The sequence below is a fragment of the Phyllostomus hastatus genome, unplaced genomic scaffold, assembly GCF_019186645.2.
Source record: "Phyllostomus hastatus isolate PE091 unplaced genomic scaffold, TTU_PhHast_1.1 phas_scaffold_78, whole genome shotgun sequence".
NCBI lineage: Eukaryota > Metazoa > Chordata > Mammalia > Chiroptera > Phyllostomidae > Phyllostomus > Phyllostomus hastatus.
Window position 1 is genome coordinate 82,912,830 of NW_025334041.1, and position 21,310 is coordinate 82,934,139.

A 21,310-nucleotide genomic window follows, 5' to 3' on the forward strand; every position below is an offset into this window, starting at 1 on the left:
CAAACTTCTTGCTGTAAAAGAATGGACAAGCCTAAGCAACAGACATCAAAGGAATGTCTGGCGTGAGGGCCTTGGCAGCGGGCAGGAGTCAGCTCCCAGGCTCGGGCATCAGCTGGGGGCCCTCTAGCATTTGCGTGGGTCGTCAGCCTTCCTGCCACCTTTCTACCCCTTGTTAATTGTGCTTCACTTTCTCCTTGTCCGTGGTATGAGGAAAGGCAGCAAATGTCCCTGATTTCTATGAACTGAATGAAGCTTTCCTCAGAAAAATCAGAACAAACCTCTGGGTTGTAGAGCCTCTGTGTGTGCTGTGACCTGGGTCAAAGCTGAATCCTTTTGCCACTTCCAGGCCCAATTTCCCCAGAAGTGGGCAGCTTAGAGGGGCCCTGTGGTCACATCCACCCCATGGCAGCTTGTTGGGGGCAGAAGGAAGCTCCAAGAACAGCCTCTTCTTCCCTCCTGGTCCCTAACCACAGCCAGCAGGAGCCAAAGGGGCCTGCAGCACTTTTCAGATTTGTCGCCAGCAGACTGGCCTGTGGCCTCCTTCCTCCCCAAACTTGCCGCAGAGGTGCTGCTCAGGCAGCCTTCCCTGGAGCAGGAAGGCGAGGAGGGCTTGGCCCTTTTCCTCCCCCCATGCCGTGCAGGAGCAACAGAAAAGGAGGCTGGTGGCCCGCCAAGACCTGCCTTTATAATGAATGGTCACATACCCCCCGGAGAGGGTTGCAGTTCCTCTCGACCTTTCTCATGACCCCTGATGGGAAGTCATACACTCCACTTAGATTTAGGGATCCTCAGACTGGGACCAGGGTTTAATTTTCCTCAGCTTCCACTCAAGGGGCAGATTAGAGAAGATAATATCAAAGCCAAAGAGCCAAAGAGTTCTTATAGGCCCCACTGACCTAAAATACACACACACACACACACACACACACACACACACACATATATATACATATACATCACATGTGGATGGGGCAGGAGAGAAAGGAAGCGTGTGCAGAGAGGAGCGGGGCAGGGAAGGACGCTCACTGTGTGGACCTGGGGATCTGTAGGCTGTGGGCCAGGCTGCCTGGGATGGATCACGGCTCTTCCAAGTGCAAGCTGTGTGACCTTGGGCTATTGGCGTGTTCTTAACTTCCCTGGGCCTCAGTTACCTCATCTTTAAAATGGGGGCACTTCTTTCAGATGTAGGGACTTAGCCAGATGCTGTGTGTAAGGGTTTTGCGTGGTGCCTGGCATCAAGTAAGTTCTTTGAAAATGTTTAAGTCTAAGAGCACGGACATGGGCCAGGGGCTGGTAGGGATTCATAGGGCACACCAGGCATTGATTTGTATCCTGGCAGTGGATCCCTTTAAAGGGATCAGCATCAGACGGGAGCTGTCTTAACCTGGCCCAACTGGTCTATTGGAGCTGTGGCTGGGCTCCCCCCCAACCCTGTCTTCCCTGGACAAAGCAAGGGCAGTGAAGTGTGGTGGGGGTTCAACGTGCTGCCCTCACATTGGAGCCAATCACTGACTCTAAGCGCCTAGAGGAAGATGGGAAAGGGTGGGGGCCCAGAGTGAGTGATCGTAGCCTGCCCGCCCAGCGGCTGCTGACTCTCCCTATGTCCTGTGCTCACCCACAGCAAATACAACCGGGTTCGATGCTTCAGCCCTCCTGCCACCAAACACTAACACTTCTCTGGTAAGTCCTTCCCTCTTATGTCCGACACTGGGTAGCTTTTGTCTGTGGGGAGAGTGAGAAAAATTGGGAAACTGAGGCCATCTTATGGTAACCCAGACTTGCAAGTACAGTCCCAGCTGCCCGTCATGGTCACCTGTGCAGCCTTGTCAATGCACATTTTTATTTTACGTATCTACTGTCAAAATCCCATTTTATAACCTGCCTTATTCCATTGGATTCATGTGTATAAATATCACACACGCATGTGCACACACAAAAGAGAGGCAGATGTAAGGAGTGATAAGTAGGGCTGCACAAACAACTTTGTGAACAAAGTTTCCCACCCATCTCTCTACCTTCCTCCTTGCCTTTCTACCCAGGATCCCCAGTTCCCACCCAGCAATGCCACCCCTCAGCCCTGGAAAGTTGATTCATGCTCCCCGCTCCCTGAACTTGGTCTGCTTTTCCTAATAATAATGAGCAGGGGCCCTCATTACTAAGAGGAATAAAAGGAGAGTAATTTATAATAAAAGTTAACATGTATTTAAAAACTTTTTTAAAAACTGTGAAAGTTCAGACTCCAATGGTGGGAAGTCGAAAACCAGGTGAAGGGTAGCACCTGGTTGGCCCTGGGGAAGATTCTTAACCCTCCCATGTCCCCGAGGTAGTTTCTTTAGTTACCCGCACACAGGTAGCTGGCTGTTCAGTTGACAATTTAACCTAAGGTTTTTTTCTAGTATCTGATTTTGAAAGAAGAATGGAATCAGTCAACGCCTATATCTGAATATGTGCAAGTGCTGTGTGTGCTGTGAGAGCTACAACGACCTGCAAAAAACAGATTTGGGGGACTTCCAGTCAAATTGGAGGCCAAGGTAAATACAGCTCTCCTCCTTGCTCAACTATAGCAAAAATTACAACTAAAATACAAAACAACTATCACCCAGAATCATCAGAAAATTGAGCTGTATGGAAGTCTGACAACCAATGAATTAAACAAGTTACATCCATCCAGATGGGTAGAAGGGATGCAGATGTGGAGACACTGAACAAATGGATAAAAATTGGAAGGGATACCTCAGGAGTGAGGGATCCCAACACCACACCAGACCACCTAGCCCAGGATTCCAGTGCCGGGAAGTTAAGTCCCCATAAGTTCTGGCTGTGAAAACCAGTGGAGGTTGGGACAGTGGAAGAAAGTTTGGGATTCTCAGGTGTCTCCCCTTAAATGGCCTGTAACAGATTTAGGACTTAGGTAGATTCACTCTCTCTGGGCTTCCACACTGGGGCAGCAGCTGGAAGGGCATCAGTGGCATATGGGTAGAAATTGAAGTATCTGGCATCAGGGCGAGTGCCAGTGGACAGCTTCCTCACAGACAAAACTCCGGAGGCCAGGCAGTAGCATTGTCCCCTTTCTGAGCCCTCCCCTTAGCAGAGCGACAAAGCAGTAACACCATATTGGAATCTTCATCAACCTGGTTCACATGGATAGCCTCGCCCTGGTGATTACCTAAGGCTCTGTTCTATCCAACTTACCAGTGCGCTTTTCTACAACAGGACACGCTACTAAGACAGGGAGTCAAAACAGCTCTACCTAATCCATAGAAACAACACAGGGAGGATGCCAAAATGAGGAGACAAAGAAATATGGCCCAAATAAAAGAACAGAACAAAACTCCAGAAAAAGAACTAAATAAAATGGAGATAAGCGATTTATCAGATGCAGAGTTCAAAGCACTTGTTATTAGGATGTTCAAGGAACTCATTGGGTACTTTAGCAGCATAAAAAAAGAGCCAGGTAGAAATGAAGTTTACACCAAGTGAAATGAAAAATTTATAGGCAACCAACAGTGGAATGGATGAAGCCAAAAGTCAAATCAATGATTTGGAACATTCAATCAGAATAACAAGAAGAAAAAAGAATCCAAAAAACAAGGCTAGGGTAAGGAGCCTCTGGGATAACTTCAAACATACCATCATTCAGATCACATCGGTGCTGGCAAGAGAAGAGAAAAAGCAAGAAATTGAAAACTTATTTGAAAAAATAATGAAAGAAAACTTCTATAATTTGGTGAAGGAAATAGACATACAAGTCCAGGAAGCACACAGAGTCCCAAACAAGATGGACACAAACAGGACCACTCCAAGACTCATCATAATTAGAATGCCAAAGGTTATAGATAAAGAGAGACTCTTAAGAACATCAAGAGAACAGCAGAGAGTTACCTGCAAAGGAGTTCCCATAAGACTATCAGCTGATTTCTCAAAAGAAACCTTGAAGGCAAGAAGGGACTGGCAAGAAATATTCAAAGTAATGAAAAGCAAGGACCTACATCCAAGATTGCTCTATCCAACAAAGCTAACATTTAGAATCAAAGGGCAGCTAAAGTGCTTCCCAGGTAAGGTAAAGCTAAAGGAGTTCATCATCATTATATGAAATGTTAAAGGTACTTATTTAAGAAAAAGAAGATCAAAACTATGAACATTAAAATGGTGATAAATTCACAACTATCAACAATTGAATCTTTAAAACAAACTAAGCAAACAAGCAGAACAGAAACAGAATCATAGACATGGAGATCATTTGGAGAGTTATCAGCTGGGAGGGGGAAGGGAGAGAATGGACAAAAGGTGCAGGGATTAAGAAGTACAAATTGGTAAGTTCAAAAGAGACAGGGGGATGTTAAGAACAGTATAGGAAATAGAGAAGCCAAAGAACTTATATACATGACCCGTAGACATGAACTAAGGGGGGGATTGTTGGAGGGAATGGGGGTGCTGGGTGGATGGGGCAAAAGGGGACAACTGGGACAATTGTAATAGCTTTGCTCTCAGACTTGCTGGCATAATGACAAGCCTGTGGAGATGAACCTGGAAAGTAATGGGCAGCATGAGCCGATCATGCCACGTGTCATCAGGCCAAATGTGTAACTCCAAGCTGGAGAGGAAAGCCTCAAGGAGAAACTGGAATGCGGTCTGGTCTTAAAGATTAGGAAAGTTGGTTCTGTGGAGAAGTACATTCCAGACTGAGGGATAAGCACAGACAGAAGGGCACAGAGGAAAAACACAAAGCTGTTTCAGGGCAGTGAACGGTGATTGGGCTGAGACAATGTGAGGGTGGGGAGTGCGCAGGGAAACCACAAGAGAGAAGCTGGCAGAGAGCTGTTGGGCCAGACCAGGGACACAGTAGAGGCATGCTACCCTGCAGGGGGCATTTTTTATCGCTATGCTGACTGAGGGACACCTTGACTTTCAGCAGATGGCTGGGCCTCTCTCCTGTAGTTTTCTCTGACCCAGAGCTTTCTCACAGCACGGCAGCCTCAGGGTTCCAGGAGGGTGAGAGGCTCCTCGAGGCCTCAGCTCAGAACCTGCTCAAAGCCACTTTGGCCCCTGTCTGTTGGTCTCAGTCGGCCCATGGAGCCCAGACTCAGAGGGCTGGAGAAATAGACTTCACCTTTTGATGGAAGAACTGTCGGTGTCACATTGCAAAGGCGTGTGGACACAGGGAGGCGTGATTCATTGGGGACTGTCACTGTATCAAACTACCACACTTCTACCAAACTACCATAATGGATGCTAATCCAAGCATCCGCTATGGTTTTAAGTATCTGTTTACTTCACTATGTAGGTTCCTGAATGTTTACATATTAAATTTTTAATATATATTAAATTTTATGATAAATTACTCTCCTTTTATTATACTTAGAAACATAAGAAGATATATAAATAAACATAAATGAATATGCACTTAGGAATATGTCTATACAGGGTCTGGCAGAAGTAATGCCTGCTTGAGTGTGGTTGGTAGGGCAATAATATGTGTGTAACAATTTATAGTTTTAATTTGAACATTTTATCCAAAATGTCATATGGTGTGTTTCAGTGTGATGGTATTATGTTACAGAATTACATGCTTATGATTTTGTAATAAAAAAGAGGTGTTATTTGTGCTGGACCCTGTATATATGAATATATGCACACAGAAATATACAAAAGAATATTTATAATACATGAGTATATTCCTGTGTGTGTATGTGTGTGTGTGTGTGTGTAAAATTGTGTGTGTCCTGGATTTTAGGCTTCTGGGACACCAAAAGGGGAAGTGACTAAAGCAACTGACCCAAGAAGGGTCTGATGGGGTGGGGGATGTGCCCCAGTATGTGAAAGGATGTGTGAGGGATAGGGAAGGAGAGAGTAAGAGTGAGACACTCCAAGAAAGAGGTGCTGACAGGACCATGGTTGGTTAACTGAGCTGGGGCAAGACCTTCTGAGGGAGAGGGCATCCCACCCTCTGTGCTTTTCCTCCATGCTAGCACAGCAGTGCATCCTAGAACACAATGAAAAAACACGTCCCAGCTTCTAATCTTCCACGGGAGCCTCCTGTCAGTCATTCCTTAGTGCAACCTGTCCCCAGGAGCATCGTTCTGTTGCTGGGCTCCATGGGGCAGGAGGGCTGGGGCCCCTCAGAGAGCAGGAGGGGCGTGTGGGCTGCTTGAGTACTGCCGGGGAGACCACAGCTGACCCACCAGGCCTGACCCTTTCTCTCCTGTGCTTGGTCTTCAAGTACAACCCCCTTAACCTCACAGCGCTGGACTGGTCCTTGCTGAGCAAGAAGGAATGTCTGAACTACGGTGGGCGCCTGCTCGGGAATTCCTGCCAGTTCATCCCAGACCTGGCACTCATGTCCTTCATCCTTTTCTTCGGGACATACTCCATGACCCTGACCCTGAAAAAGTTCAAATTCAGCCGCTATTTCCCTACCAAGGTAAGCTCACTTTGCAGTTAGGAGGGGACCTATAGTCAGCCATTTGCAAGATCTCCCTGAGAGAATTCTGACCCACTCACAATGTGGACAGACACATTAGCACTGGCTCACTGAGGTTTTTCACATTAACAGCACGGACTTGGAGTCAGAAAGAACTGAGTCCTTTGTTGTCAGTACCCATGACAACATTTAGTGCTACTGTCATACTTTTATTTTTACCCTTTTTGTGTAGTAGTAAATCCTTGTGTTTTTTAAATTTCATTTTCTTGATATGATACAAATATCTTTTCCCACTCTTTTTAACTTTCTTAATGGTATCTTTTTATTAATAGAATTCGTAGTTTTACTGTAATCTAATATATTGAAATTTTCCTCAAAGAAAATATTGGACAGAAGATATTCTCTTATATATTATCTTTTAAAAGTTTCATTGTTTTCCTTTCATGTTATATAAACAGTCTATCAGAATTGCTTTTGGCATGTAATATGAGATGGTATTTCTTTGTTTTCATATAGATAGTCAGTTGTCCCAGAACTTTTCTTAAAAAATATTTTATTTATTTATTTTTAAAGAGAGGGGAGGGAGAGAAACATCAGGGTGTGGTTGCCTCTCATGCACCCCCTACTGGGGACCTGGCCCAAAACCCAGGCATGTGCCCTGACCTGACTGGGAGTCAAACTGGTGACCCTTTGGTTTGAAGGCCCACACTCAATCCACTGAGCCACACCAGCAGGCCAGAACTTTTTCTCTTAAAAAAAGACCATTCTTTCTCCCCCTGCTATACAATGCTTTGCCATATATTAAATTTCACAAACAGTGAGGGTCTATTTCTAGGTTCTTTATTCTGTTTCATCAGTTTATTGATATGTCAATATCACAACTTCATGTCTATGGCTTATATTAAGTCTGTATATCTTATACCAACCTCTCTCTCTTTGTCCTTCTTTTTCAATAATGCCTTGGCCTTTGCATTTTCACATAAGTTTGGCAATTACATTAAATTTCACCAAAATAAAAAGTTGTTGGAAATTTTAAAAGATTTTATTGACTCTACATGTCAATTTGGGAAAAACTGACACCTTTCAAGTTCTGAGTCTTCTGGTTCATGAACATAGTATACCTCACTATTTATTAAGGTCTTTTGTCTTTCCATGATGTTTTACAAGTTTTGGTCTTCAGGTCTTGCACATTTTTTATTGTGTATCCCTAGATGTATCCCTAGATACTTGATTTTTTTTTTAAGATTTTACTTATTTATTTTTAGAGAGGGAAGGGAGCGAGAAAGAGAAACATCAATGTGCAGTTGCTGGGGGCCATGGCCTGCAACCCAGGCATGTGCCCTAACTGGGAATCGAACCTGCGATGCTTTGGTTCACAGCCCGCGCTCAATCCACTGAGCTACACCAGCCAGGGCTTTTTTTTTTTTTTTTGATACTTGATTTTTTTTTAATACTTTTGAAATGCTAACTGCTAGTTTTAACTTTATTTTATGTTCTGTGACCAGAATAAAACATAATTAATCAAAACAGCACTTGCATACATGAGCAATAGCTGTGCCATGGGGAGGGGCATCAGAAACATTTTAGCAACTCTCTTCCACCATAAACCTCATGAGCACTCTCCTAAAGCCATCAGATAGATATTACTGTGACTACTCCTAATTATCATCATCATCATCATCTTTGATATGAATAATTGGACTTTTCCCAATATTTTGTAAAGGTTAAATAATAAAAGGCTCTTTAGGAAGATTCAGACTATATAAACTGAGTAGAAAAATAGTGTGCTTGCACCACAAAGGCGTCTTCAAGACACATTCTCTTCTTTCTTTCCTACTTCCATTCAGGTTATATCCCTAAGTCACCTCTTACATAAAAATTGTAGAGCAGTGACTGCATCTGATAATGCCTTTTTCCTAAAGGATGAAATATAATTCATGTGGCATGAAATTCTCCCACCGTCTCCCCCTACCCTCAAATTACTGGCAAATTGCTCTCTTGCCTCCTGGAATTCAGTGTTGCAAAGAAGAATGACGCCATTTTACACCCATCAGATTGGTAAAAAATGTTAAAGGCTTGGGATTCCCGGTGTTGGAGATGAAAAGGGACGGGTGGGAGAGTAAACAGGTCTATTCAGTGTGGAGAACTGCGGGCAATCTCTGACGGAGATGACGACAGATATGATCTCCAACCTGGCCCTTCTCCAGGTCCACGCCCCAGAGAAGCTCACTTGTGCACAAGAATGTTCGTAGAAGCATTGATTCTGGGAGAAAAACAATGAAAACAATCTAAATGTATCTATTGAGAGGAGAATAAGAAACAAAGGAAAACAATCACACAAACATTAAGGTGCAGTGGGCTCACATAGACTACATTTATCCATAGGAAGAACTATCACAAACACGGTGTTGTGCAAATAAAGTGTCTGCATTTTGCCATGTATAATGCGCACCTTTTTGCCCAAATTTTTGAGGGAAAAATAAGAATGCACATTATACATGGGTAGTACTAATTTTGTATCTCTATAAATGTTTTTCATTCTTTTATTTATTCTGATGTGTTAAAAGTATAACTCTAGAAAGCAGTAACACTATCCATATGCAAAATAATACTCTAGAAAACAATAATCGGCTTTGTTTCTAAATATAAATAAATAAATAATTGAGTTAAAAAATTAAAATGGAAGATTTTTTTCCTGAAAGTTTGGGCCAAAAACATGGGTGCACATTATACACAGGAGTGCATTACACATGGCAAAATATGGTAAATTGCAGATTACAAATAATATGATGCCATTTATATAAAATTCTAAAACATGAAAAACAATGCCATATTTAGTTTAGCATTATATACATATTTAGTAAAAGCATGAAGGCATTCACAGGAATAATAACTGCAAATCCAGACCAGTGGGCCTCTCTAGAGAGCAGGGACAGGGATGCCACTGCATGGCAGAAGAGGAGCTGACTGAGCAGGTACACTAATATTTCTTAAAGTGGGAGGGAGTTCACCCCTGTTTATTATGTCCATCTGATATTAGGCTGGACCATGTAATTTGCCTACAGTAAGTCCTCAGTGTCATTCATTAATAGGTTCTTGGAAGCTGTGGCTTTAAACAAAATGAAATATAAGAAAACTAATTTTACTGTAGCCTAATTGTTATTAACAAGAGTTAAGTTCCTATGGCTTGTTTCTGGTCACAAAAACATCACCAAACTTCTAAACAGAGACTCAAAGCCCACATAACATTAAGCATTGAAATAAATGCACACTATATATACATTAAAGAAAGATTAATAAAAACAAATACATTCTTTTCCAACCAGCTTATTCCAGGGTTGTGGGTGGCTGAAGCTGATCCCAGCAGCTCAGGGTGCAGGCAGGACCCACCCTGGACAGGATGCCCTTCCATCTCAGGGTGCATCACACACCTGCACACTCAGACTGGGACAGTGTGGACACACCCACACACCTCACGTGCACGTCTTTGGGATGTGGAGGAGATCAGAGTCCCTGGAGGAAGCCCCTGGAGACACGGGGAGACTGGGCCAACTCCACACAGACCGTGGCCAGGAATAGATTTTTTTCCCCTCATCAACATTGTAACAAAACAATGTTCAACTAAATGATGTTATTTGAGGACCTGCTGTGTATTTGACTGTTTTGACCTACAAAAAAATGGCAAATTCAAATGGTCTAACTTAACTTTTTATCTGGATGCTTGGAATATTGTAGGAAAGCAAGTGAAACCTAGCACACTGCTTGGTTCTCTGTGACAATGTTCTATATGATCATAACAATACAAAGCTCTTATTGATTTTCAACTTTTAGAATCAACTTATAAATAAAACACAAAGGACACACGTTTACAGAAGAGAATATGAGTGTTCTCAGCTTTGACACTGTACAGATGAAAGGGAACTGTCACAGGATGGAAGGGGTGGGGCAGGAGGAAGATGGCGGGGAGGGTGCGGCAGCGAGCCCAGTCCCCCATGGCAGGGGAGGGGAGACACTGGCAAAAGTTAGTGGAAAGAGAGGTTTGATTACATATCTTCAAAGTACAAAGGAAACCCACGGAAGGTGCTCTTAATCATTCTCCTCTTTGCTGCCTGAGGACTGGGTCTGCCTGAGGATGGGCAGGGAGTTCGCTTACTTGCTCATCTTTCTGCAGGTCCGGGCCCTAGTGGCTGACTTCTCCATTGTCTTCTCCATCCTGTTGTTCTGTGGAATCGATGCCTGTTTCGGTCTGGAAACCCCCAAGCTGCACGTGCCCAGTGTCATCAAGGTTTGCTCTGGGTGTTAGCTCTGCTGCCCACCAGCTGCAGGTCCTTCCCCACCTTCACTGATCAAACTGCTTTGTGCTCTCAGCTCTGAGACTGTGTGGGTTCTCTGTGCATGCTCCGCCCTTCCTGTGTGGAACAGCCTCCCAGGGGGCGGTCTTTTGAGACATTGGGTTGCGGCCATATTCACAATGAAACTCCACTGTGCAGCCAGAGGGTGGGCAAGGTGCTGGAATCTAGCTGAAGCCTCTTGATTTCCATTTGAAGGTCTACAATTCCCTGACTTCTGTGAGCTGGGCCACCTGGGTTCTGGTGAAAATGATCCCTTAGGACAGTGATTCTCAAAGTGTGGTCCTGCTGCCTCATGAGGAGCACCCCTTCCCCATCTATACCAGGCTGGGAGGCACAGGCTCTAAACCTGGCCCTTCCTGCCTTTGAGGCCTTGACCTTCGCAATATTACTTCAGGGTTCTCCTAAGGAGATTAATCATATCTCATGAAACTGGTGTTGGCCTAGAAAATTAAAGTACCTCTTAAATAAAACAAAAGAAAAACTTCAGCCCAGCTCCTGCACAGATAATCCTTTATGTCTCAATATGTGAGTCTGAATTGATGTTCAGTGTTTTCACAGACAGTTCTGTAAGGCTCCCCAGACAGGTGACCAAGGAGAGGCAGCAGCATCAGGCACTGTGCCCATCAAATTCTTTCTTCTTGCCTGTTGAGCCTTATTTCTGCTCCTTTTTAGTTTGCAATTACGAGGTGACTGCAAGCTCCTTCCCCACACCCTCTGTGCTCCTCCTGTTTCCTAACCAGTCCCAGGCAGCTGCCACAAATGACTCCCTTTGCTCTGCAGACATGGGGTCCTTCCCAAGTCTGTTCCTTTCAGGGTCTCTTTGTTCTCAAGTTGTAGGTGCCAATGTCTGTAAGGGAAATAATTGCACTTGAAAAGGACTCCAGATAGAAGATCGGCAGGAAGGTGGGGAGAGGGGGCCCTGGGTGGCAAGTGCACTGGGACAAAGGAGAGAGGAAAGGGCCTCTCTGTCTGCTCCACTCAGCCCACACGGCCAGACCGAGGCTGGTTTGTGGCCCCCTTTGGGAAGAACCCGTGGTGGGTGTACCCAGCAAGCATCCTGCCTGCCCTGCTCGTGACCATCCTGATATTCATGGACCAGCAGATCACGGCTGTCATCGTCAACCGGAAGGAAAATAAGCTGAGGGTAAGGCTGGTGCTAGGAGCAGGGGCATGACCTCTTTCTTCCCACAAAGTCAGAAGGAATGAAGCAGGCAGACAGTGTGTCTATCAAAATTCTGGGCCACTTGAGACTCGAAATATGAGGCCAGAAGACAGGAGTTCTGGTATTTGGGGAGGAATGTGACCTCCAGATGCAACAAGGCCACCAGGGCCAAGGTGACCTGATCCAAAGACCAGGACCAAGTCTAGGGTGGGCCACTGGGCACCTTGCTTCTCCCAAAGAGCCCCTCCAGCTCTGTACCTCCTGACAGTGAATTTGGAAGTCTGCGCAGATCCCAACACAGGCATTTTGACCCAGAACCATGAGGAAGAGGAACATCCTTAGCTCTCCTTGTCCCTGCAACTCCCCCACCCTACCTCTGTGTCTGAAGAGATTTGGGCTACCCTCTCCCCCATTCCATTCTGGACCACTCTAGGTCAGATTTAGGGCAGCGATTTTCAATAGGTGTTCTGCAAGAATTTCTAAAACATGCAATACCTGACTCTAGTCAGGGGCACTGACCTCTTTTCCCTTAAAGTATCAAATTAAAAAAGGACAATAGCCCATACAACAATAGATATCCAGTATGAATGAATCAAAATTATACCTATTTTTTGGTCAGATTGTCAAAAAATATATTTTTTTGGTGTGCCACAGAATTTTAGTAATTAGTTATATGTACCATGAGATGAAAAAGGTTGCAGATTGCTGGTCTAGGGCCTGTTGCAGCCCGGGCCCCTGTTCTGGAACTGCAGAGATGTTGTGCCACTGTTAGGAGCCCTTCTTCCTGGGGACCCACGCCCAGGCCCATTCTAAGTTAACCTCTCTCCTCACTCATGTGTGTCCCTTCCTTGGCTCACCAAACCCTGGGGTTGGTAAGACTTGAGCACTTCAAGATGGCAACCCCCTCAGGGTTCCCTCTAGAAGGTCAAGGGGAGCCCCTGAACCATGTTCCACCAAATGGCCATTTTGGGAAGACTTCTATCTAACCCACCCTACCCCAACAGATGGTCAGCAACAGGCTCCTAGACAGCTTTCCCTCTCCTGCTGTCCCTGCAGAAGGCCGCTGGCTACCATCTGGACCTGTTCTGGGTGGGCATCCTTATGGCCCTGTGCTCCTTCATGGGGCTCCCCTGGTATGTGGCGGCCACGGTCATCTCCATTGCCCACATCGACAGCCTCAAGATGGAAACGGAGACCAGTGCCCCAGGGGAGCAGCCACAATTCCTGGGGGTGAGGTAGGTGGGGCTCTAGGCCTGGGGACCACCTGAGCAGCAGTGGTCAGTTTGGGGGAGGAGAAGCAGGTTTTTCTTACCATCAAAGTATTTGAGCGACAGGGGCCCCTGCTGGGACAGCCCAGGAGCAACATGGATAGGAGTGATATTCCTGAAGGGAGGGAGGAGGGGAGAGGGAGGCGACAATTCAGTTCTAAGTGGTGCTTTTTTTCTTAATAGATTCCAAGCAACACACCGCCAAGGCCCATATACACACTCTCAGCTCTCATCATAATGTAGAGGCCACTTAAGAGCCCCACAGTCCACTTCTGACCTGCTCCGTTGTCTCCTCTTTAAGATGCCCTGTCCCCACTGTCCCTCAAAGCCCTCCTGTGGGTTTGGGTCCTGCTCCATCTTCATTCCTCTAGAAAGCCTTCCAGGACGTTCCCACTCCTGGGCTGTGGCCCCTGGCCTGTGACCACTGTTCCTCTCATGCCCCATGTCAGGTCCTTGATTCGTTTCAGACAGAGAAGCACATCTCCCACCTCTTAGGGCCTCCACGGTGAGCCCACACCAGACACTGGCATTCTCAGAAGTGACTGTCCATCCTCAGTGCTTCTCCCCGAGGCCTCAGGAGACCTGACTTGCCCAGACTGCCCAAGCAAGACTTCTCTGGTCAGGGCAGGGTCCCCTCCCGGACCCCTGAGCGCCAGAGAGCTGGGCCTGAGCAATCTGCCCCAGTACCTCCAGCTCCCACCTGCATCATGTGTGGACCTGGGCACACGGCAAAACCCACCTGCTCTCCTACCCCTCATACCTGCTCTCACAGCAGCCGGGCACTCTTCCCCCGAATCCTCCTTAGTCGTGGCCTGCAAACGTGGGATCTTATTACAGTCAAAGGGCAGGGACAATAAGCACTTTATGTCCCATTTCATCATCACAGCAACCCACCTCTCTCCTACTTAGGTGATGCCACACAACTAGTAAGTGGCCAAGCCACCTAAGTCAGTCTGGCTCAAGCTCCTCCAGTATTAGTCACTACGCTGGACAACCTCCCAAACACCCCTTCAAAATGCCTTCGCCTCTTTGGGGGCTGCCTGTTTTCTCATCTGCCTGTCAGCTGGGCCTCGGGCAGTGGGCCTACTCTCTGGAATGGGGGAATAAGGCAGAGGCCAGGGCCTTGGACATAACCTTGATGTGCCCACGGAGGGCCGGAGCGCTGTAATGATCATGGAGCATCTCCCAGTCTACCTGACTGTGCTCTTCTCCACCAGGGAACAGAGGGTCACCGGCACCATTGTCTTCATCCTGACTGGGATCTCTGTCTTCCTGGCTCCTGTCCTGAAGGTGAGGCTCTGCACCCTTCCCAGGGGTCTGTCTGCCTGGGAAACCACTGGCCTGGTGCCTCGGAGGTTGAGGGAGGGTTCTCACATGGTCCCTGAAAAGGCAGGATTCTATTAGGCCAAAGAGATACTTTACCATCATCATTGTTTTCTAGAATATTGTATCATTTATTATCAGCAGCTAACAGTCTTCACTGCTCTATCCACCTTTCCCAGGGTTCACCCTCACCTTTCTGTGAAACACTCTTCCCTCAGAAAGTTCTACCGAGTTCCATCCTTGCTTAGAATAGGAGCTTCAAGAGCAGGTGGTGTTTCCCCACTGTTGTGTTTGTGGCTGGCTCGAGGCCTCCTTGCTCTTTGACTTCTGAAGTTTCAAACATTCAGGGGGAGCCTTCTGTAAGTGTACTTGGGGTCTATTTCCTGCTTTTGTGTCTTTCATGTCTTGGGCATATAAGTGACTTTTCCCCACACAATCTGAAGTTCCTCTTATTCATGTCTCTCCAGACCAGCTTCAAGAGAGAGATGAAATCAAATTGGAGTACCTTTGGAGTGCGTGTCCTCACACTGAAGTACTGAGCGTGAGGACTTCAACACATAAATCTGGGGGCACACAGTTCAGCCCATAGCACATATCAATGGCCCTTCGACATAAAGAATGCCTACAAACATGTTCCTTTCTTGAATTAATCTCTTTAAGTATATTTTATTGATTATGATATTTTCAGCTGTCCCATTTTTTCTCCCCTTTATTCCCCTCTGCCCTGCACTCTTCCTCCAGCATTCCCCCCACCTTAGTTCATGTCCATGGGTCATACAAAGAAGTTCTTTGGCTTCTCCATTTCCTATAATATTTTTAACCCCCCTTTGTCTATTTTTACCTAACATTTATGCTTCTTATTCCTTGTACCTTTTCCCCATTCTCCCCCTCCCCACTGATAACTCTTCATGTGATCTCCATTTCTGTGATTCTGTTCCTGTTCTAGTTGTTTGCTTAGTTTTTGTTTTTGTTTTTTAGGTTCAGTTGTTGATAGTTGTGAGTTTGTTGTTGTTTTACTGTTCATATTTTTGATCATTTTCTTTTTCTTAGATAAGTCCCTTTAACATTTCATATAATAAGGGCTTGGTGATAATGGACTCCTTTAACTTGACCTTATCTGGGAAGCACTTTATCTACCCTCCCATTCTAAATGATACCTTTCCTGGATCAAGTAATCTTGGATGTAGGTCCTTGCCTTTCATGACTTGGAATACTTCTTTCCAGCCCCTTCTTGTCTGTAAGGTTTCTTTTGAGAAATCGGCTGAGAGTCTTATGGAAACTCCTTTGTAGGTAACTCTCTCCTTTTCTCTTTCTGCTTTTAAGATTCTCTCCTTATCTTTCTTTAATCTTGGGTAACATAATTATGATGTGCCTTGGTGTGTGCTTCCTTGGGTCTAACTTCTTTGGGACTCTGAGCTTCCTGGACATCTTGGAAGTCTATTTCCTTTGCCAGATTGGGGAAGTTCTCCTTCATTATGTTTTCAAATAAGTTTTCCATTTCTTGCTCTTCCTCTTCTCCTTCCGGCACCCCTATGATTCAGATGTTGGAACATTTAAAGTTGACCCAGAGGTTCCTCAGCCTCTCTTTGTTTTTTGGGGGTTTTTTTTAATTCTTATTTCTTCATTCTCTTCCAGTTGAATGTTTATTTCTTCCTTCTGCTCCAAATCATTGATCTGAGTCCTGGTTTCCTTCCATCACTGTTCCCTGTATATTTTTTCTGTATTTCACTTTGTATGTAGCCTTCACTTCGTCCTCTATTTTGAGACTGTACTCAACTATTTCTGTGAACATCCTGATTACCAGTGTTCTGAACTCTGCATCTGATCGGTTGTCTATTTCCTCATCATTAGTTCTTTTTCTGGAGTTTTGATCTGTTCTTTCATTTGGACCATATTTCTTTGTCTTGGCACACAAGTCTGGATGAATATTTCTTCTTTAACTCCTTGGTCATCAAACTTCCATGCAGTTTGATTTTCTGGCAGTTCTGATGGATTTTTGTTTTTAAATTGTTTGTTACCCTCCTTTTGGTTGTGCAAGGAAGTGAAGCATATCTACCTATGCCTCCATATTGACCAGACTCTCTTGAATTAATCTTAATTGTAGCTGCCCCAATCTTTTACAGATATTTCCCCCCTTTGACTATCTCAGAACAACTCATGCAGGGATGACTTTGTAAAGTACAAAAATTGAAGAACCATGATATCAATTGATTCATTTACAATGGAAAATATTTCTAGCCTGAGAGCTGGGGCTGGGCAACCCAAACAGCTGGTTTGTGCAGAAAACAGATTGCATGCAGGTGGGCAGGCATTTTGTTTATTTAAAAGTGTATTGTAAGTGGCCAGGGAATATTTAATCTTGTGGAGAGGGCTCTAAATAAACATTGTGCCTGTTGATCCTGATACTGTTTAACAGAAAATAATTTGCATAAAAGAGCTCAAATCTAAGAACAAACCTACTTTAGAGGCCAAGAGTTCCTACAAACCCTTTGTGGATAGCAGCATCTACATCCCTGAGAGAGAGAGCTCAGCAATCCATGGCATGCCATCCCAGCTTCGGGGCATGTTCAGTGATTTAGTCTTTTATCACCAGCTCTGATTGGTATTTGAAAGAAACACAAAGCAGTTAGAAAGTTCCACTAGAATTTCCCTCCTTTGTTTCATTTATAGTGTACTCAATTATCTTGTTATGTACTTGTTATGAGTATGAATTTTCTGGGCTTTTGTACTCATGTGCTTGACACATCTGATTTTAGTGCATTTTTGTTTTGGCACTAATGTCACCTATCTTCTGAATATAAATAGCATGTCCAAAAAGCATATGGGGGCTGTCCAGAAGGTATCCAGCCATGTAACATGAAAAAGAAGAGATATTTATTGAAGAACATACAAGATACCAGAAACAATGTACATAGAATAATGATGCCTCAGTCCCCTTCAGAGTAGGTGCTTTGGGACCTCACACAGTTCTCCCAGCATCTCTTCCACTGTTCAAAACACTCTGCAAAATCCTTTGTTGGAATCCTCATTAGCTGCCCTGCTGTATTTTCCTGAATCTCATCGGCAGTCTGAAATCTCTTCCCTTTCCAAGGTGATCTTAGTTTTGGGAAAAGCCAGAAGCAGCAGGGTGCCAAATCTGGGCTGTAAGGGGGCTGAGTCACCTGGGTGACTCATGTTTTGCCAAAAAACTCTGAATGAGATGTGATGCGTGAGTTGGCGTATTGTTGTGATGAAGCTGCCAATCACTAGTTGCCCATAGCTGTGGCCATTTTCATCATATCACATCTCTCAACCAATAAAGAACATCGAGGTGGTACTTATTAATTGTTTGGTCTAGAGGGGATACTCGTGATGAACAACACTTTCCCAATCAAAAAACACAGTTAACATGGCCTTGATCTTGCTGCGACTTTGCTGTGCTTCCTTTGGGTATGGAGAACCAGGAGACTTTCACTGGGACAACTGGGCCTTCATATCTGGATCATATGCATAGCCATAGACCCAGAATCCATCTCTGGTTATGACCCTCTTGTGGAAATCTGATTCATTGGTAGTGGTTTCAATCTAGTCATTAGCAACTGCAGCACAATGTTCTTTCTGCTCTGTTAGCAGAAGCCACAGAATAAATTTAGCCACAACACATTTCATGCCAAGATCCCATGTCAAAATCTCAGGCCCAGTAGCTTTTGAAATTCCCAGATCAGCTTCTAGTTTTTGCACTGTCAGTGGCTGATCTTTGCTGATTGCAGCCTGTTACACGTCCAGCATTCTCAGGTGTTCTGCTTGTTGCAGGCCTTCCAGCATGTGGATCACTTTCAAGAGATTCTCAACCATCTTTGAAGCATTTGTGCCACACTTTTATTTGCACTGCACTCACTGCATTGTCCCTAAAAGCCTTCTGAATCATCCAAATAATTTCCAAGGAGAAATGTTCAAGCTTAATGAGGATTCATTGCTCTTCTCTCTCAGTCATTTTGAATGCAATGGCCACACAGTACACATGCTCACTCAATGGAGTCTGCCACCTGCTCTGACTAGTACAGAGAAGTCATCATTGTTCACACATGCACATTCCAGTCCACTGTCCTTAACTGCCAGGTTACACCCCTGTCATGCAAACCGTTCTTGTTATATTAACAATGGCTTGGCTTTTTCTGGACAGACCTTGTACTTAAAGTATTTGCAATTAAATTGGTTCTGTGCCTAGGATCTGACATTGCCAAAGCCTTTCGTGGTCATCCTTAATGATGTGCTGTCAGACTGCCTATTCGTGGGTGATATGTAATAGTTTTCTAACTTAAGCAGTAATGCAAACTCCTTTCCGGGGCAGTTCTTGGCTCAAATGTAAGTTTTTCAAGCAGCGCACTGTATTTCTGTATTAATTTAAGCACCTGATAAAAATGAATGGGCTCTAATAAGAGGGTGAGATGCCAGATATGGGGAGATGTTCGTCAATACTCTGGCCATCTCAGAAAAGTTCCCTTGGATTCCATAGCTCCAAATGTTCTGATAATGTCTTTGCATTTAATGACAACAGGATTTGAGAAATCCTGCCCATGTTCTTTCACAATAAGAGTGGAAAATATAATATTTTGTTTAACCACCAAATAATCTGTTGAACAAACTCAAAGAGAATCTGGAGGCTTTGCTGGAAATAAATTTTAATTATTCAAGGTCTTAGTGCAATCAGAACACAGCTAGGCAAAAATCCAGAGGTGTTCCAAAGAAGAAAGGAAGGTTAGAAGTTCTTATAGTAAACAGTACATTTATCAGTCCTGCATTCTTTTTTTCTAAAGGTTTTTGTTTTGTCTTGTTTTGTTTTAGAGAGAGGGGAAGGCAGGGAGAAAGAGAGGAGAGAAACATCAACGTGCAAGAGAATCATTAATTGGTTGCCTCATGCATGTGCCCCAACTGGGGACCTGGCCCACAATCCAGGCATGTGCCCTGACTGGAACTTGAATGGGAACCAGTGATGGTACAGTTTGCAGAATGACACCCAACCCTCTGAGCCACACCAGCCAGGGCCAGTCCTGCATTCTTAGTCCTAGGATTGTTCCAGGATGGTAATCAGACAGACGATCAGGCAGTCAGGCTGATGGATGCCAGGGTGTCCAGGAGACAGATGTCAGGTGATCTGGTCACACTGAGTAATCTGGATAATGGATGTCAGGTGAACATATATCGTTCAGGGGGGTATCAGGTTGCCTGGATACATGGGTCCTTCAGGAGGTAATCAGAGGGTTACCTGCAGGTTCAGATATATATACAGGCATTGCCACAGAACTGGAAAGTTAAAAAAAAATTAAGTTTCAAGGCTAGTTAGAACAAGAATGGAGTCTTTCCTCATGCCTCAACCTTCATAATGTTAATAAATTTAGCAGCTTGGTTAAATGATTGCATTTTATGTATTCACTATCTTCACTCTTTCCTCAATCTATTTGATAAATTTTATAGCAGTGCAAACCCATCTAGATTTTCCTTGATGGTAAGATTTAGGATTCTGATTTGATTATATGAAGGTATATACCTTTTTATAAAGACAGGTTTTCAGGAGAAGTGAACAACTTTACACCTGCTTCTTCCAAGAATGAAGTCTCATACCCAAGACTGCTCTTGGGAATGAGATATCAAGAGTATCTTTGAGGCAAAACTCTCCCATCACAACCCAACAACTATCCTGTTCAAGTTTCTTTTATCTTAACCAAGCAAAATGAAACAATTTCTAATTAAAAAAAAAGTCTTCAAAACTGTTAGTTTAATGATTAAAGCATTATCATTAGCTGACACCAGTATTAAATACTAGATTAATTTTTGGTCAAAGAATTATTATTTATATAGCCAGTTCAAGAAAAGTATACAGTAACTTAATCCAGATCTGACATCTTAGATTTAATCCCCACACTTATTTCCAGACAAGAAATATTTCTGTAAAGCTTGTTTACATCTGGCTGGTGTGGCTCAGTGGGTTGAGGAATGGCCTATGAGTGAGTGTCTGTCAGGGCACTTACCTGGGTTGCTGGCCATGTCCCTAGTTGGGGATGTGTGAGAGGCAACTGATCCATGTTTCTCTCTCACATTGATATTTCTCTTCCTCTCTTTCCCCCTCCCTTCTCCTCTCTCTGAAAATAAATAAATAAAATCTTTTTTTAAGTTTAAAAAAAGAGCTTATTTAACTTTTTGCAACTGTAAGTTTGCCCAGCTGAGTACAGCCGAGTAACAGCCAAGAAACCGCTGAGTAACTGCTGAGTGTGAGAATCACCGAGAACTTAGCCTGGGAGCTGTCAGCACAAGACCGAACTTCAATTGAAACCTTTACTTCTGGCATATGTAGCCAGCAGAGGAGAGGCTTCCTGATGAGACAAATTTCAGAGAGTGCCAATTGGACTCAGTTACTAGTGTTTCTTTTAATGTTTCTGTATCAGTTATTAACTATACCTGTCTTTGTACCAATTCCTCCAGTAGAGTACTGTTCTAGGGCTTCTCAAATTTTAATGTCTAAAAAAAAATCACCTGGAATCTTGTTAACGGAAGATACTGATTCAGTATGTTTAGATGGAACCCAAAGTTCTGTGTTTTCAACAAGCTCACAGGTGACGCCAGTGATGCTGGACCAGAGATCACACACTGAGCAGCAAGGAATGAAATTCTCTCTCTCCCCCTCCCTCTCAGAGGATGGTTGTAATAATGTTTATTATTAGAGGACCAGTGGTAATCTTCAGTCCTTCTATCGCCAATTTGCAAATCTTCAGTTGTCTTGCCAAATGAGGGCAGTGGGGGGTGAGGC

At 44.3% G+C, this 21,310-nt stretch overlaps 1 protein-coding gene across 3 annotated transcripts in view; it reads left to right on the forward strand.

Annotated features, from left to right (window-relative positions):
• The window catches only part of SLC4A5 (solute carrier family 4 member 5), a 100,087-nt gene that overhangs the window by 68,450 nt on the left and 10,327 nt on the right, over positions 1 to 21,310 (forward strand). For all 3 annotated transcript variants that reach the window (XM_045827471.1, XM_045827469.1, XM_045827470.1), the window contains 6 exons: positions 1,622 to 1,680; positions 6,221 to 6,421; positions 10,593 to 10,706; positions 11,756 to 11,917; positions 12,992 to 13,170; positions 14,421 to 14,493. In XM_045827471.1, coding sequence (XP_045683427.1) covers positions 1,622 to 1,680; positions 6,221 to 6,421; positions 10,593 to 10,706; positions 11,756 to 11,917; positions 12,992 to 13,170; positions 14,421 to 14,493 — 788 coding nt within the window. The remainder of the gene's footprint in view (positions 1 to 1,621; positions 1,681 to 6,220; positions 6,422 to 10,592; positions 10,707 to 11,755; positions 11,918 to 12,991; positions 13,171 to 14,420; positions 14,494 to 21,310) is intronic.